Source organism: Condylura cristata, unplaced genomic scaffold (genome assembly GCF_000260355.1).
Source record: "Condylura cristata isolate star-nosed mole 26May11 unplaced genomic scaffold, ConCri1.0 scaffold00017, whole genome shotgun sequence".
NCBI classification, from domain to species: Eukaryota; Metazoa; Chordata; class Mammalia; order Eulipotyphla; family Talpidae; genus Condylura; species Condylura cristata.
The window spans coordinates 34,989,531-35,008,009 of record NW_004567118.1 but is presented as its reverse complement, the minus strand read 5'-3'; the positions used below and the strand labels follow the sequence as shown (position 1 = coordinate 35,008,009).

General features: G+C 35.9%; 1 protein-coding gene across 1 annotated transcript in view; it reads left to right on the top strand.

The window, feature by feature from the left end:
* Positions 1-15,403, top strand: part of EFCAB5 (EF-hand calcium binding domain 5) — a 71,012-nt gene extending 55,609 nt beyond the window's left edge. The window contains exons 16-20 of the mRNA XM_004685146.2: positions 845-948; positions 3,797-4,050; positions 5,196-5,470; positions 5,798-5,894; positions 15,225-15,403. Coding sequence (XP_004685203.1) covers positions 845-948; positions 3,797-4,050; positions 5,196-5,470; positions 5,798-5,894; positions 15,225-15,403 — 909 coding nt within the window. The remainder of the gene's footprint in view (positions 1-844; positions 949-3,796; positions 4,051-5,195; positions 5,471-5,797; positions 5,895-15,224) is intronic.
* Positions 15,404-18,479: the final 3,076 nt, after the last annotated feature.

Here is an 18,479-nt window from a genome sequence, read left to right as displayed (position 1 = left end):
AAATCTTTTTTTTTAAAAGTTTACCTTTTTATCACATAACTTTTTTAGAGGACATTAAAACTTCTCCTTACCTTTCCCAGATGATTTTTTTCTCCTATAATTGCTTGTATTTAAAGGATATGCCTCCTTAAAAATACTGTTTTCATAAAAATAAATTTAAGAAAAATAAAACTAGCTTCTATTTTTAAAAAGTTGCATACATTAAATATGTGCAGTTTTAGAAACAGATAAATTATTACCTACAATTTGAAAACCTCTTAGAAATGAGGAAGTCAAAGAGAGTTTGCAAGGAATGTGAGAATAAGGCAGAAGGAGCACCGAGAGAGAACAGTATTCCAAAAGTCAAACAAATGAAGTATACCAAGAAGGGAGTTGTCCACTGTATCAAATTCACAGAGATAGAGGAAAGTGAAGCTCAGTTTGATCAATGAATTTACCACTGAGCGTGAATCAATACTAACCTTGATAACAACAGTTTTGGGGAAATGGTGAAGACAAAAACCTTTGCTAGAGATTTTTTTTATTTTAATTATTTTCTACAGACTGTTCTGTATTTTTCAAATGCACTGCAATGCACTTTTTATATCAGAAAAACAGATAAATGCAATTTTATCACAGTTATAAAAAATAATTTTGTGCGTTTAAAAGAATTATGTGTTTTGAACTTTTTCTCTTGTGGAACACCTTGTTCCATAAAGTTATGAAGAAAAATGTGACTGTACTTAAAGCTTGAGGTCATCTAAGCATTTCTAATTTTCTTCCATTTATTTGTCCCCAAAAGCTTTGATAAGCATAGGAGGTATAATTATTCCTCTCTATAATTTAATATTTTCCTTTTTTCAAGGGCTCAAACTATGTCCTCCGCAAAATGATGGTTACAGGGCAGAAGGGTCTAACAGAAATCCACAAGACTCCCCCTACCATCTTCAGGAAGACATGCATCTTCAAGTATGAGATCCACCTTATATCTGTTTTGTTTGACTTCCAGTATATTTCCTCACCCAAATTTGTTATAATAGTAGATTTCAGAGACATAACTTCTGTCTCTCAGGCTGACTGGATTAAAAAAAATGTTTGTGTGGTAGATATGTACATAAAATGCCTTCCCTCCAGTCATTTTAAAAGTAGGTTTTGTTTGGTATTTTATATTAGATTTTATGCCTTTAAACATGATGGTATTTTAATTTCTAGGATTTTTTAGTAAACATGAGGTTCAACAAAACCCACAATGGTTATAAAAAATATACCCACATTACAACTGAGGTGGAAAAAGGCACAAAATGATGTAAAAACAAACTATCATATTATTTTAAAAATACATCCACTGGAGCTGGAAAAGATCATGCATAGTGAGATAAGCCAGAAAGAGAAAGAAAAATACTGGATGGTTTCACTCATAGCAGGAGTATAATGGACCAAGCGAGAAAATAACAAAAATAATGAACAACCATATACCAGAGACATTTTGCGGGGGGTGGAGTGGGGGATGGGATCAAAAACGGGGGTGTGGGGAGGGAAGTGCACAGGATTATGGTGATGGCACACGGGTGACATGGTGATGGGAAACCCGCGGGGATTACAATTGAGATGAAAAAAAAATGTACAAAATGATGTAAAAATAAACTGTTATAAAATAAAAAATATATATATAGATTTCCCAAAGTTAAAAAAAAAACATACATCCACATCACTTATTGGAACTTATCATCTAAACGTTAGCTGGCTGTGAATGTGTATTTTTTATTTAAAGAAGTCAGACTGGAGCTATATGAGGAGATAGAGAATGTTAGCCAATAAACATCAGTTCTACATTACTTTGAATGCCTTTCACCTGTGAGATGCAAGAAACGCTATTACTCAGCAGTTGCAAGCTAGGAACATACCTCTTGCAAAAGGGGCAGACTCCCTACATGATAGGTGTAGTTGATGGGTTAAGATTGGGCCCATATAAGACTGTGGGCAAATTTGATGTATAAATAACAATTTAATTAAATTTTAGAATTTTAAGTGAACTGAATGTTCATTAAGAGTTAAGCTTTTTCCCATATTTTTAATATTCCTTGTGCCAATCAAGAGATTTACAGGAGCCCTTATAATACCCAGGCTTATAAACTTTGATTCTTCTTCTTTGATGCTTTTGGAGGAGCTCTGTTAACCAGTCAACTTTATCATTATGCGTGGAAAGTTTGTGGTTATTATAAAGACACATGGTGGTAGCTCCTTGTCAGGGAAGGGTAAAAATAACAAAAGAAAGGCCCAGTCTTAACCCATCACTATAGAATTGATATCATGAACTTTAAATGTATGTGTTGTTTTGTTTTTTTAAGGTCATGCAAAACACCAACAATTTTACAAATATCTAAAAGGAAGGATATCTATTTCACTATCAATGTAGAGGGGAAGGAGATAAAAAAGAAACAGATATATATCTCATTTAAAAAATGTATGGGCCCTCCCTGGTGGCGCATTGAGTTAAAGCACTGCATTAAGAAGCTTAAGCCACTTTCGCATGAGTTCGATCCCCGCCACATGGCGTGGCAGACCTCTCCTGACGTGCCCACTGCTCCCCTCAGCAGTGTACTGTGTCGATCTGTCTGTTCTGCACCCCACTCTGTCCCTGGTGAATCCTCTCACCCTCCGCATCTCTGGCCTGTACTCCAGTTCTGTATGAATAGATAAATAAATCTTTAAAAAATAATAATAATAAAAATTATGAAAATCTCAGGTCCCTCACCAAAACAGATGCTGTTGATATCCTGACCAGATCCCCAATATACCTTTTACCAACTGCTGTAGACACTGTAACCAGTGGCTTACACAGTAACTTTCTCTGTAAGAGTGCCCTTAGAGAGGAAAGCCCTTCACCAGATGTCTAAGAATTATATAAATACCCTCCTCCCCACACACAACCAGAGTAGCTTAGAGCCAATGACTGACAAAGGATCTCTGTCTCCCTTGCCTGAATGTGGGACAGATTATTCAGCATGATTTGCTTCAAAGTGCTCCCTTTGAGGTCAGGCAGAGGCTATAGACTTTACCTGTGATCTCAATCTTACTTATTTTCTCTCCCTGCCCTCTACTGCTTTCCTCAGACCTAAAAGCACTCCCTCAATAAATCACTTGCACAAGCATATCTCCGGCTCATCTTCTAGGGAATCCAATCTAACATATTCCAGGCATCCAAACAATACTTATTGGACAATATATAAACAAGAAAACAATTGTAAAGACATAAACATGAATATCATCATGCAGAGTTTCTTAAGAATTACTACTTTAGGTTGTATGGTCATGGAAGTTTTCTCTCTCTCTCCTTTTTAAGATTTATTTATTTATGCATACAGAACTTGGGATACAGGCCAAAGGTACAGGGAGAGGAGGTGGTGAGTGGATTCACCAAGACCGAATGGGGAGAACAGACAGATTGACTGAGATACACTGCCAAAGGGAGCAATGGGCTGGTCAGAAGAGCTCTGCCATGTGGCTCACCTCCCTGGCTGGGGATTGAACGTGTGCTGCAGTATCTGCAGACAGCTTCATAGTGCTATGCTTTCTTTAGCTCTTTGCACCGCCAGGGAGGGCAGTCAGGGAAAGTTTCTCAATGAGGAAATGAGTGAGCTGAGGAAGAGCCCTGTGAAATCAATGGGTGAAGTGGTCCAGAAAGATGAAATAGCAACAAAAACTGCTTGGGGTTAAAAGTAGTAGGCACCAAAGAGAATGATTCAATATGTTGGGGTGGGATGATCTGAGCGTCTTGATGTCTTATGTCCTCATGTTTATTTGGTTTTGGTTTCAGAGATTACCTTTTTAAGTGCACAGACTCTTCACAAGTTGTTTTGTCCTCTGTCCATGGACAAACTCACATGGTAATCCCACTTCGTGAAAGAACAGGAGAAGCGTTGGGAGTTCTTGATTTTAACTTTGGCAAGAATAAGATGTTGTTGTATCAAGAATTTAAAGATCTTCAGAAAATGATGAAAGCTACTCAAGCTGCATGCTATGAAATACTAGGCGAATTATCTGGAGAAATAAAGAAAAACTGTATTTTAGGTATTATAAACATAGCAACAGTCTGGATTCATGAGTTTGATAAGTTTTGGGGTAATCACAGACTATACAATGAAAAATACATTTTCTAAAATGAGTGATTGTATTATACACATCTTTCCAAGTGAAAGGAATTCCCTCAAACAATCTTGGGCCATTGAATAAGGTCTGTAAGTTAGAGTAATGGAGATCTCTAATAGGGATAGGGAATCACATTATTTTAGCTAGAGTCATAATGTTTTAGAATGGGAAGGACTCATAAAGGCAACATGGAACTAGCATTATTAAATGCCCCATCATGTATAAATTACTTTACATAAATGATTTCAATTTGTTCTTACCCACCTTATAAGGTGAATGGTGATACCTTTTTTTACAGGTGAATAAAGTAAAGTTCAGAGAAACAAAACAGCTTGTATCAAATCAAAGTTAATAAGTGATGAAGTTTGATTTTGCACCCAGTTTGGGTGCTCTTTCCACGATATTACACAACATTACCTCATTGGAATATCTCATTTTACAAATAAAAGAGCTTGGGCTTTAACTCATCAGAGTAAAGTTTCAATATCAAACTCATGGCAAGGTCAAGACCAGATACTTCTAGTTTTTCCACACACCACTTTGGGCAGAAGGGAGGGGAGTGGGAGGCATTGAAACCTTTGACTACCTAGAATGTAATGATAGCATTAGAAGGATAGCATTCTATGAAATTAACCAAAGATTTCTATTCATTTTATATGGTGGGATAAGAAAAAGAGAAGTCTCACCTTTTAAGTATTCACAATGCATACGGCCTAAGACTAAGTAATTTTACATATCTCATTTAGTTCCCAAAGTTCACCAGGTAAGTAGGGATAGAAAAAGAAAGGATATTCAGAGGGAAAACAAAACAAATAAAGGAAAGAGAGTAAGTTCAAATAAGGTCTAGTTCCAAAACCCAAGTTTTAGCTTCTTTTCTAAGTTTCTTCCTGTGAGCTTGACCGGATATAATTCTGTTTCTCCCTTTCAATTTCATGACTAGAGAAACTAAGTTTGTTTGAAATGATATGATACAGTCTTCTTTTCCTGAAAAATTATCTAAATATATTATGTTCAAAAACCTCTGTAAAAAAAAAAAAAAGTAATATATGTACTGAATATCATTCCAGAGATTGAACATGTAGGAGAAGTCCAGCGGGCAGGAGTTCTCTTCTTCCGAATCATGTTACAAGAGCTGAAGTTAAACTTCCAACAGTTTAACTCCATGGACTTTGTATCATTAGTGCTCTATGAATATAAATCTCCAGCTAATCTAAAAATTGAGCCCCAAGAGTTGGAAGCCCACAAAAAACTAACACATGACATCCTCAAAGCGGTTATCTTGTTCTTTTATCCAGAGGTGGAATTATCAAATGAACCTGGAAATTGGGATATGTGTAAATTGGTAAGTTTTTAAAAACTTTTTGTTGAAAAATAACCCACACAATCTTAATTGTTTAAATAAAAGTGTAGAAATGCAAAAATTTTTACACAGTGAATATTTTTAAAACCAGCATGTAGATCATACAATAGGACATTAGTGACATCCCCAAAACCCTCCTTTATACCTGGGTTATACATTTAACCCAAGAATGGCCAGAATTCTGACTTCTAACATCATAGACTGGTTTTGCCTGTTTTAAAATTTGTGTAAATGGAATTATTTATTCTGGTGTATTGGACCTTCTGCTTCCACTTGCTAATGACCTTATAATTTGTTCTTTGTTCACAGTTGGTTAACACATGCTTAGTGGAGAAAATTTGTGATTTTGACCCAACTACAGAGCATGTGAAAATTAATTTTCAGCTCATTGATGAATATATTAAAGGTAAATATCCACTTAATTATCGTCTAAATCTATACCAAAAATACATAATAAAACATAGTGTCAATTCAGAAGTTTCTATTAGAATAAAGCAAATGAATAATAAACTCAATTTTTAGAAAAACATAGTTTTGATTATATATTCCAAAACAGGGACATCGTCTGTAATGTCCCTAATGCTCTCCCCAAAATGACTGTCTATGCCAAACATGAGATTTCAGAAGCATATCTGTCTCTCACTTATTGACTTCATGTTCATTATTCATTAAAAAATGAAAGCAGGGCCCTCCTTGGTGGTGTGATGGGTTAAAGCACACTACAGGTGAGCTGCAGCCACTTCAGTGGGAGTGGGAGTTAGAGATCCCTGGCCCCCGGAAGTAAACCACATGGCAAACCACATAGTGAGGCAGACCTCTCCTATCTCGCCCACTGCAGTGTATTTCCTCGATTGGCCTGTTCTGCTCCCCACTCTGTCTCTGGTGAATCCTCTCACTGCCCCTGTAATTCTCACCTAATACCCCTGTTGTGTATGCATAAATAAATATTTTTTAAAAAATGAAAGCAAAATAGGGGCTGTAGTAAGGATAAGAATTAGTACATTAAGCAAAAACGTTTATCATCTATCATTTGAATGAAGAATCAAAATAATAGGTTATGCATCTTTATAGATTAGTACTGTCAATTTTTTGGAAGAGGATAATTTGCAGAAAGCTAGAACAGTGTAAGTCTTCCAAGTTGGAGAAGGTGATGAGTTCTGTGACTACAGAGTATGGTCAGTAACCCAAGGCTCCCTGTATGTGTTACCCCAGCAGAGATATCAGGACCTCAGGTTGTTTTTGTGAATAGAAGGTATAAATTTAAACAAAATTTCATTAATATGAAGCTAATCATTCACTCTATAAAAAAAAATGGCTCTATAGAAGTTATTTACTAAATCTACCATTAGACCTTAGGCCAAGAGGCTCAGAACATCTACTCAAGAGGTTCAGAGTCCTCTACTAGGACAAGAGAAAAGAAAAAACAACCTAGAGGAAGACAACATCTGTGTGCAGCAGTGGAAGCATGTAGCAGTGAGCCAGGGAAGATATATGAAAGAGAGAGAGAGTCTGGCCTAAGAAGGCAAGATATACTATCAGAAGTTTCAGAGTGCTAGAGAAAAGATAAATAAATAAAATAAATGTTAATGAGTTTCATATGGATTATGAGTGATGTGCATAAAGTTTAGAATTTGGAATAGCTTTTACTTTAAATTCCTGGCTAGGTGTTACAGATATACCTACTTTCACAGAGCTATTCAGGAGCTATTCAAAGGAAACAGTAACAAAAATGAATGCTCATTTTATTATACACCTACTCACTGTTCAAGGTCTTAAAATTTCAGAAAAAAATCTTTTATGTGTCAGTGCCCAGTTGCTATTCTTCCCTTTAGAATAGATTTAATCTCTGTCATTAACACCAGCACTCATGCTCTAAGTATGATCAGTTTGTCTAATTGACATTCTACCTGAGCTCCTGTTCTACCTTGGTCCCCACCCAACCTGCCAGCCCCTTGGCCCACAGTCGACCCTGATGTCAGGATTACTTGTGTCCCTTGAGCCTAATGCTTCCCTCCTTGGATGAGGACTCAGGCATCCACCCATGTCCAATCAAGTCCCTCCATCAGATACGAGCTGGGATGAGAAGCAGACCCAGTCACTTTCCACCCGGTAGGTATATTCAGCTTTTAATGAGCTCATCTCTAGTCAAAGACATTTATCTTCTATGGCTTTGGATCAGACCCTCTAAGGAATCTCTTCAGCCTCCACCTCCCATTTGATTTGCCTATCAGAACTACCTCCTGTTATCATACTAATCTCCTTTGTTTCTGAACACAGCAAATTTCTGTTTCCTCGTCCAGTCTCCACTTTGAACTAAGATAGTGATTCCAGAGCAACCTTGAACTCCTCTGCTCCCCACCACTTTCTGTTTTCTAACAGCATCCCCAGGTGGCTGAATTACAACTGTAGTTAACTGAGCCGGCTGCAGCCAGAAACCAATAGCCTCAAGGCTCCCCACCAGCACCATAGAGCTTTATCAGTCTCAGCCACAGATAGCAGCCCTTTCTCCTTTAGATGTAATTATATCAGGAAATTCTAAGCTCCCCATTTGGAACTCTTTTTTTTTTTTTTAACCTTTCTGTTTGTTCCAGAAAGAGGAGTATTTTCACAGAGCAATCTGTTCTTCAGAGCTTATCATCTGAGTTTTCTAGAATTATTAAAGCCCCTACTTCATGATCCTATAACATGAAATGTCACAACAATAGCATAGGATCTGCCCAGGATGGGAGGGACTTTTGAATAGCTCCTAACCCACCAACCTCTCCAAACTAATGATTTTGCCATGAATATAGAATTAAGGCCGTTGATATGCCCATAATTTCTTAGGGCTTCTGTTGCCAAGTTTCACTCCATTTCATCTTAGTTGTAGAAATACTCCTAGAAAGAAGTAGTTGTTTTTTTAATGTTTAGACATGTAGACTTTGATTTCTTGGTTTTCTTGAGACATATGACATTGTGTTAGTTTAAGGCGTACAATAAGGTGGCTTATATATGTATATATTGTGAAGTGGTCACAATAGGTTTAGTTAACATCCACCTCCTAGCATAGTTACAAATTGTTTTTTCTTATGATGAGAACTTTTAAGAACTACTCTTTTAGCAACTTTCAAATTATATTACAATATTGTTAACTCTACTCCCTGTGCTGGACATTCATCTTCAGAATTTGTTATGAGTTTCTATCTTTTGAACACCTTTGCCCATTTCCCTCAAAATCCTCCTATCTGGCAACCACTGATCTGTTTTCTTACCATGAGTTTATTTTCTTTTATGTCCTATACATATGTGAGTTCATATAGCATTTGCCTTTCTCTGTTTGACTTATTCCACTTACCATAATTCCCTAAGGTTGTTGCAAATGGCAGGACTTCATTTGCTTTTTATGCCTGAGTAATATTCCAGTGTGTCTGCTCTACTTGGAGAAAAGTTGTTCCAACTAGAAACCTAGAGTATGACACATAAATTGCTTATGGAGTTCAGGCTCTAAAAGAAGAAATATTGATTCAACTTTAGAATAGGCTCCTTTGTCCAGACAAGAACCTCTCAAAGGGTCTTTTAGTTAAAATATTAGGAGTTTGGGAGTTTGTTTTGGGATTTGGCAAAGACCCAGAACCTGGCTACTTGACTCATTTCTCATGCATGCGGACCCCTTCTATTTTCATTCCAAATTAGATATCTATAGGAAAAATTAAATCAGCAATTGTCTATCTGTTCCTTATCATCACTTCTGTTTTTAAATTTTGAAGTTTGCCAACAGTAGTTATTGAATTAAGAAAAACAACTAACAATGGTTTTATTTGTCTGGGTAATATTACTACTGCTTGATAATTGATAAAGGCTATTACAAATTAATTTCATGAAAATATTTTTCTACTTAAGCCAAACATATTTTTGTTGTTGGGATTTTTTTTTTTAGCACTTGTATTTTTTTTTTCATTTTTTCTCCAAAAGGATACATATTAGATTTTTTATTAAAATACTTTAAAAGATTATATAGAACTTTGTCCATAGCCCACCCCTCTTCTCTTCATATTCTCTCCAGTCTCCCTCAGCAGGAAAAATTTCTTTTGACTCTTTTGTTTCTTTTCTGGCATTTACATGACTCTATATTTCTAATATTATATAATGTTGTTATGTTTTGATTTATTATTTTAAAACCTTGCTAGCTGACTTTGTCTTATAGATGAAAGTTCAGTTGTGTTACAGTGTTTTCTTAGCCTATCTTTCTACTGTAGTTATAATTTGGGGTTAAATAAAAATGTGATGTTACCTATGATTTACCTATGCAGATATTATCCACAGCTGAGAATTATAACATATTTTGAATGTTCCTTTTTTATTCTTTTTTTCTTAAGTAGACAATTGCCTTTTATTAAAAAAAATTTGTTGTAATTTTTGATAATTCCCACCCCTTTCATTTGTATTTTCATATAATTTTCTAAAACAGGCAGTTCTACCAAGTAATTTTCTTTCAGGTTTAATTTCTTTTCTTCTTGAAGCCATCTCTTCAATTCTCTTTCTAGCTGGGATCTTTTGCCATTCTAGACCTGTTCCTCAGCAGCTTTTCTGAAATTTATTTTGCTCCAATGCCTTTTGCCATTCTCTTGATTTAGTCTTCCTTGGTCCACTCTCTTATTTTAAGGTAGCAATATCTTGTGGCTTTAGGAGAGTGTATGAATACTATTTTTTTTTTTTTTAGATCTTACATGTATAAAAGTGTTTTTGTTCAACCCTCATATTTGATTTGTAGTTTACTGGAATATAATTTTGATAACTTTGCCCCATTGTATTTTTTAGAAATTGATATATAATTCACATCATAAATTTCACTATCTTAAAGTGAAATTTAAAGTATAGAATTCAGTGATTTTTAAAAACATATTCACCATGTTTAGGATATTTTCATCATTCCACAAAGAAATCCAATAACCATTATCAGGTCTTTTCTTCCCCTCTTAACCAAGATCTGTAGCAAGATGTGGTAACTAATAATCTAATTTCTGACTCTATAGATTTGCCTATTTTGATTTGACCTTTTGTAATTGACTGTTTTCACTTAGCACAATATTTGAAGTTCCTACATGAAACTTGTTCTAGCATGTATCAGCACTTCACTCTTTTAATTTATCTTTACACCAGTTGATGAGTGGCTGTTTCCACTTTATGGCATTTGAAAGAATGCTACCACTAACATTTGCTGTGTGTGTGTGTTTAGTTCTCTGGAGTATAAAACTAGTATATAGGGCTCTCCCTGGCGGCGCCGCAACGAGTTAAAGCACCACATTATGAAGCTCTCTGAAGCTGCTATAGCAGGAGTTCCATCCCTCCCCTCCCCTTTGTACCCCACCTCAGGAAGCTGACCCACATGAAGCAGCAGACCTCTCCTGACCGGCCCACTGCTCCCCTCAGCAGTGTATTTCAGTACATCTGCTTCTTCTGTCCCCACTCTGTCTCTGGTGAATCCTCTCATCCACCAAACCTCTGGCCTGTACCCAAGTTCTGTAAACATAAATAAATAAATCTTTTTTTTAAAAAAACCTAGTATATAATTAATATAATTATATAATTATATAAGGTCATTCAGAACTCTATGTTTAATTACTTGAGGAAATGTTACCTTCATCAGAGAAAACCCAAAAACTTCCAAGAAGTCTGTTAAGAAAGCTGAAACCTCTCTGATTTCTGATTCTATACATGTGAACTTCTGTTTTTGTTTCTCTGCAGAAATTGTAGAATCACACCTATTACCACCAACATTGTGAATTTCAAAGTGATGTGCCTTGATAGGGCTCTTTTTCCAACCATTGATCTGAGCACTTACTGGGCCTTTAGGCCTTAGTTCCTAAATAATTTCCTTCATAGCATCAAGCTTACTACTTATGACTGTGCACTATATTGTGCTACTAAGGTAGCCTGCTGAGCTAAAAGTAAGCAGGATTTGATTCACTAAATCGTGTGCCTGACCTTAAGGCTACCTCTGTTCAAAAGAGAGGTCTCTTTTTCTGTTCATAGAGTGCATTCATCTGTGGTAGGTGACTATCTCATTTATACAAAGGTGGGGACCTAAAGGCTGGTGGTGGGCCTACCCTCCCTTTTTAGTATTCTCCCTTTGGAAATACTGTTAGTTAGACATTGGTTTTCCTCCAAAATCTCTACATTTTCTACCCAATTTTTCAGTTTTTGTTCTTTTTGCTTTACTATCTGAGATAATTCTCTCAACCTTATCTTCTAATCTTACTGAACTTTTGTTTCTGTATGTTTTAATGTCTAAGAGATTTTGTTGTTCTCTAACTATTTGCGTTCTATAATGTTTTGTTCATGTCTCATGACTCAATGTCTTATCTCTCTGAGGATATTAATGGTAATTATTTTTAAAGTTTTCTTCTCTGTGTTATTTTTCCTATTTCCTTCTGTTTTATTGTTTGGGATTCTGTATCTCATCTTCTCTACATGATATCACCTTGCATCTTTCCCTTCACAATCCTAGTAATGTATTCCTTAGTGAGGATAACATAGGAACTCTCTGAATCAGACACAGATGAGGAGGGAGATTATCAGAGTGAAAACATGGAGGGTATGAAAGCATATACTGATTATTAAGACTCCTACAGAAGTCCCCACTAAGCACAAAGCAAAAAGGAGAAAACAATTGATAATCTCTACCTTTGGGGCCAAGGAAAATATCGTAGGACTTTTATGTAATGATTTAGCACATCATTATCTAATTTTAATTTTTCTTTAAATTTTTAAAAAAGCAATTTAGAAATAAATAACATATGTTAGGGTTCATGCTTAACATACTGATACATCATCAAAAGAATTTGGAAGCCATTGGATTAAGCTATGAGTTTTTGTGAAGACAAATTGTATTGATTTTAGTTCACACATAATTTGGCTTATAACTATATCACATACCCAACACCTGTGACACTGTATGGAAATTATTATTACAATAGGAGTGAAATTAATATACCTGCAAGAATTCAGTGTTCACGCCAAAACAAATGTCTCTCAAACTTCGATAACTCATGGAAAAATGTATTTTTTTAATTTATTTATTCATACAGAACTCGGGTACAGGCCAGAGATGCAGAGGGTGAGAGGCTTCACCAGAGACAGAGCGGGGATAACAGGCAGATGGATGAAGTACACTGCTGAGGGGAGCAACGGGCGGGTAAGGAGAGGTCTGCCCCACCACGTGGATCTCCTCCGGGGCAGGCGGGGATCGAACTCATGCGGAAGTGGCTTAAGCGTCTTAGTGCAGTGCTTTAACCTGCTGCACCACCAGAGAGGGCCCAGGAAAAATGTATTTTTACCTCTCCATTTTTTTCAGGAAAATATTGACTACTTTACTTATCAGAATAATTAGAAAACTAAATGGTTTCTAATCACTTATGAGAGGTTCAAAAGTAGAGATAATAACACTATATTCCTATAAACCAGTTCCCCTTAAATCTGTGTACTTTTTCCATGAGGAATCTGGACTTCATTAATGAATTTAGGAAAATAGAGACTACAACACATTATCATTTAAAAGTGATTCCCAATAAGCTATAATGTAGCAATCTATAGTTCCTTTGGAGACATCTTAAATTAACAGTGACTTATTAAATGCACAACTGACATATCACTTATGAGTTCTCCTCAAAAATGAGTTCTCCTGTCTACATAAAAACTGATTGTGGGCCCTCCCTGGTGGCGCAGCAGGTTAAAGCACAGCACAAGGAGGCTTGAGCCACTTCTGCATGAGTTCGATCCCCGCCTGCCCCGGAGGAGATCCACATGGCGGGGCAGACCTCTCCTTACCCGCCCGCTGCTCCCCTCAGCAGTGCACTTCATCCATCTGCCTGTTCTCCCCGCTCTGTCTCTGGTGAAGCCTCTCACCCTCCGCATCTCTGGCCTGTACCCCAGTTCTGTACGAATAAATAAATCTTCCAAAAAAACTGGTTGAAATTTTACATAAATATCCTGTTAAAAGTGTAAGTTTTTATGGACCTTCTGCTCATTGTGTTTGGCAATAATGTTAAGAGGTGAACATGAGTAAAGCAAAAGAAATAAAGCTAAAACTGAGCAAACTAATGATTAAGGAGAGAAGCATTCAGTAAACACTATTTATCTTGAAAGAGTTTTTAGTTGAAAGTAACAGTTTCAATTTTAGTTGAAAGTAGTAACTTTTGTACTTGAAGTTTAATTAATTCTTTTTGCTTTGTACATCTTTCTAATTGTCTATAATCCCCAAACGATTTAACTTAAAAGTGTTAAAACAAGGATCCTTAAATAGAATTTCAATTTAGAAATATCCTGTATTTTCAGCAAAACGTATTCCTTACAGAATTAAGTTTGAAAAATACCATTAAATTTTCTAAATTAAAAGATACATAGATTCCAAGGCTGACCTAACAATTCTTAATAATTCAGATGCCTTTAAGTAATTTACTGTATCTTTATCAATGCAAAGTAAATTAACAAAGCTTCTTGTGGTTAGAAAAAAATAGTAGTATATATATTTGAAAGAATTGCCAAATCTTTGCAAACTGGCTGTCATCAGTTGAACTGCAAAGATCTGCGTCTATTCACCACAAGAGGGCAGGAGCGCCCAACCGTCGTTGATGGAAACTCAAAAGAAGGATAGAGACCTCTTTAGAGCAATCATTAGAGTCAATTGTTAGCTCATCAATTTCACTGTAAAGGTCAGGGAAAGAACCGCTGCCTAGGCAGGTTCGGAGCTTCTGTCCCCAGTAACAATAAGACAGGAAATAAGCAACAGGGTTCATGAAAGGAAGCGACCTCTCTTTCCATCTACTGTCCTTGAATCACCATGGAGATGGCCAACTAGTTTAATAATGGTTGTTGATATCGGTCTGTTCATTTGGATGTTCCGATAAGAGCACTGGCAAGCATCAGTGGAGCAGAGTTCTTAATGGGAATCTAAGAAAGACAAAATAAAAGCTGTGTGGAGCAACAAAACTGTTACGTCTCCAAATAATTAGGACTAGTTTTAGGAATGTTCCAGAGTAAACACTCGGTCTAGATTCATAACATTGGAACATTAAATATAACTAGGGAATATTTGAAACCTATATCATTATTTTGAAAAGGTTCTAGGACGTTTAAGACAAAAAGGGGTTGGTTATAACAAATACACCTTATATTATAATTACGTATGTTAATTGGCCCTATATTACCATTACACGAACTAAATCAGGTATTTTTAATGTGCTCTGTGACCAGCATTTGTTATTGTTTTCATTCACAATTCACTCACTAATGTTACTCTACTGCAACTTGAAAAGACCTTTAGTATTTGAAAACCTACCCTAATGCATATTTTAATGTTGTTTCAATTATTCCACATTTATTGGACACTTATAATTAAGAGAAAAGACATTATTTTTGTGTTATAAAATTTAGAATCCATACACGCTATACTATTTTGCAGGTTTTTAAATTATATTCACAAGTATATAATGCTACCTCTTACACTTTGTGCACAGTATGTTTTTGAGATTTACCCACGATTATACTTATAGCTCTAGTTTTATAATTTTGTTAAATGTTATATCATATTCCACTAAGTGAATATGCCAAAATTTATTTACCACTTTCCTATAATTACCTATGTAAGATTCTGCTATGGTTTTGACCCAAAACTATTTAACGAACTTTCATTATAATACTGGAACATATATTTAATAATCAAAGTACAAAACTGTCCATTTTTTTTTTCTTGGTGCAGATCATTCTCGAATTGAAGTATGGAAATCTGGTAATGTTGTTATAGAATACCTGTACCACTGGATACACATCTGTTTAGCTCTAGTAAAGCTAAGTAAAAAGCTAAATTGTGCTATTATACCTCCATTACCTTCCAAGACCGATTCTTATATGTATGCAAAAATGCCAGGAGCTCGTTAGGAAAAAGCTAATGGAATGGAACTGTATTTGGATACTTTTGTTATGTCCAGTTTTGTTAATCCTAGATACTTACCTCAGCACTTTCCAAAACCAAAGTGATACTTAAAGAGAATTTTGATCCAAAAAATTATCTGTTTAGGTTGCTATAACTAAATGTAGTTATTGAATATGTTTAGTATAAGCTTAGTATCTGTTATGGATTATTACAGTTGACTAGCTGGTTATTTTAACTTTTTAAAGTAAAGACTAAGTGGGGATCAAAATGTACCAAACAATAAAGGTTTTACGAAATGGACTGGAGATTGTTTTTCCAACTTTTCAAAGACTTAATATGAATACCATCTTTCCCCCTTTCCACCTCTCACTCTCACTTAACAATTTAAAAATCATTTTAATGAACAGAAATTCTTGTGGGAAAATGTCCATGACTCTGAAGGGGGAGAAAAGCACACTTATCTTTGTGATGAGAACCTCTCAAGTCAAGGACTCCAAAAAAGAACTTGTATTTGTTTAAAGCTTGTTATTACAGTAAACTTTACTGCTCTGCTCTGAGATTTCATCTTTGCAATAAGATATCTGATGACAGAGTCCATTTTTAATAACATTTTGGAAAATTAAACTTCATTTTCTTTATTTGACAAAATGTGATGTGTTCCAAACATCTTATAATTTGGGATTGGCATCCCTTTTAACCTTTCTGATAAGATGGCTTTTATTAACAGCCCTCATCTCTTGGATGATCACATATCCCAGTTTTAACCTATAAGCCGGTTTCATATGTGGAAGAGGGTTTTTAGGGCATCTGCAGCAATATTTCTAGGAACAATGTTCTTGAAGATATTAAACTGATAGCCACATATCCTGATGACTTCAAAACAAGCTTGTAAAGAGTTTACTTGTGAATACAAATGACATTTTAGGCAGCAAGGAGGGAAAGACTTTGCAGAATGTGACCTTTTAAACCATTACCATGAGAATTAAGTTAACTAAATGGTATATAACTTAAAGATAGACAACCTAAACATCATTATCCCTCAATTTACAAATAAGTAATTTTATAAATGAGGGAGCAGATTTAGAGTGAGTGCTACTCACGTTAGGACAGCAAGGTAGACCTAGCAGCAAACATACAAATTTGAATTTCTGGTTTAACTGTCCTTGCCAGCAGCCCCAGGCATCTCCAGACTTTACATGCTATCAGTCCCTTGGAAACTACTTTAAATTAGCTATCAGCAAGGCAGTTTGATTGAATTTATTGAATGATCATTCAAATAAATTCTGCCCTTTAATATCAAGAGATTACCCTTTTAATGAAGAGGATGTTATTTATACTTTTGATAAGGAAATGCATTTAAAAACATTTATTTGACTGCTAATTGATTTATTGATTTACTTATATTTACATACAGTTCTGAAGGTTATACTTCACTATTTGGATTATTGTTGGCTCTTTCTCCAGGTAGCTTACAGGTAATAACACTGAATGGTGTATACCATTCAGACCACTTTCCTGTATAATTATGATTTTCATAGATTAGGGACAAGATTTCAATATAATGATATTGGAATCTCAAGAACAGCACTTATTGGCTCTTTTAACAGTTTTATTGAAATATAACTCACATACTACACTATTTACCCACTTAAAAATGTACAATTCATGAGGCTACGAGGAGGGATGGCAAAGGGGCAGGGGACAAAGTAAAGAATAGGTCCATTTGACTCTGGTAGAGGGCCATGAGTGCCTTGATAGGTGGTGTGGTAACATACATTTGAAGAGTTATGAATCTATACCTCAGAATCATATGTGGTTTTATATACCAAATTTACCTTCATATGTTGTTACCTCAATGATTAACTTAAAAAAAAGATTTCGGCCCTCCTGGTGGCGCAGCAGGTTAAATCACTGCACTAAGAAGCTAAAGCCACTTCCGCATGAGTTTGATCCCCGCCTGCCCCGGAGGTGACCACATGGTGTGGCAGACCTCTCCTGACCCGCCAGCTGCTCCCCTCAGCAGTGTACTTCGTCGATCTGCCTGTTCTGCTCCCCACTCTGTCTCTGGTGAAGCCTCTCACCGCCCCTGAGCCTCTGGCCTGTACCCCAGTTCTGTATGCACAAATAAATAAATCTTTTTAAAAAATTAAAAAAAAAAAGATTTCACCTTTTCCCTTCTCCTAGACTCTGCATATCTCCCACTGTTTACCTGCAAAGCCTGAGAAAACCAGTCACAAGATAAAATGTTCATGTCATTTGTATAAAAAGTAAATTAGCAATTTTTCAAATTTCAAAATCCATTATATATTACAAAAAGTATACAATTGCTCACAAAGTACACTGATAAACTTGATAAATGCAACCATTTCAACAACCAATTTTAGAAAATTTTCAGAGTAAGAATCCTAAACCTGGCCCTTCTTGGTTGCGCAGCAGGTTAAAGCACAGCACTAAGAAGCTTAAGCCACTTCTGCATGAGTTCGATTCCCGCCTGCCCTGAGGAGATCCACATGGCGAGGCAGACCTCTGCTGACCCACCCGCTGCTCCCCTCAGCAGTGTACTTCATTGATCTGCCTGTTCTGCTCCCCATTCTGTCTCTGGTGAATCCTCTCACCCTCCGCATCTCTGGCCAGTTCTATATGAATAAATAAATAAATCTTAAAAAAAAAAAAAAGAATCCTAAACCCATTACAGACATTCCTCCATTTTTTCCCATGTCCATTGCCTTCTCTATGAATTTGTCTATTTTGTATGAATGGAGTCATAAAATATGAAGTGTCTTGTGACTGACTTTTCTTACTCTATATTAATACAATCAAGCAATCAGTTATCCTTACATCTACAGATATCTCTGATCCTCAGAAGCCTGCTGTAGGTAGTTTTGAGAATTTTCATTCCTCTTAGGTAAGGTTTATACCATTTCACTTTCATCTAACCCCACCCCACAACTTCATTAGTTGTGTTCTCTCTTGTCTATGTCATCTTATTATAAAGAACTGTCTTCGAAAACGTCTATTAATTAAATATTGACTGGTTTTTTTTTTGTCCTTAGGCATACCCAGTGAGTCCTAGTAATTAAC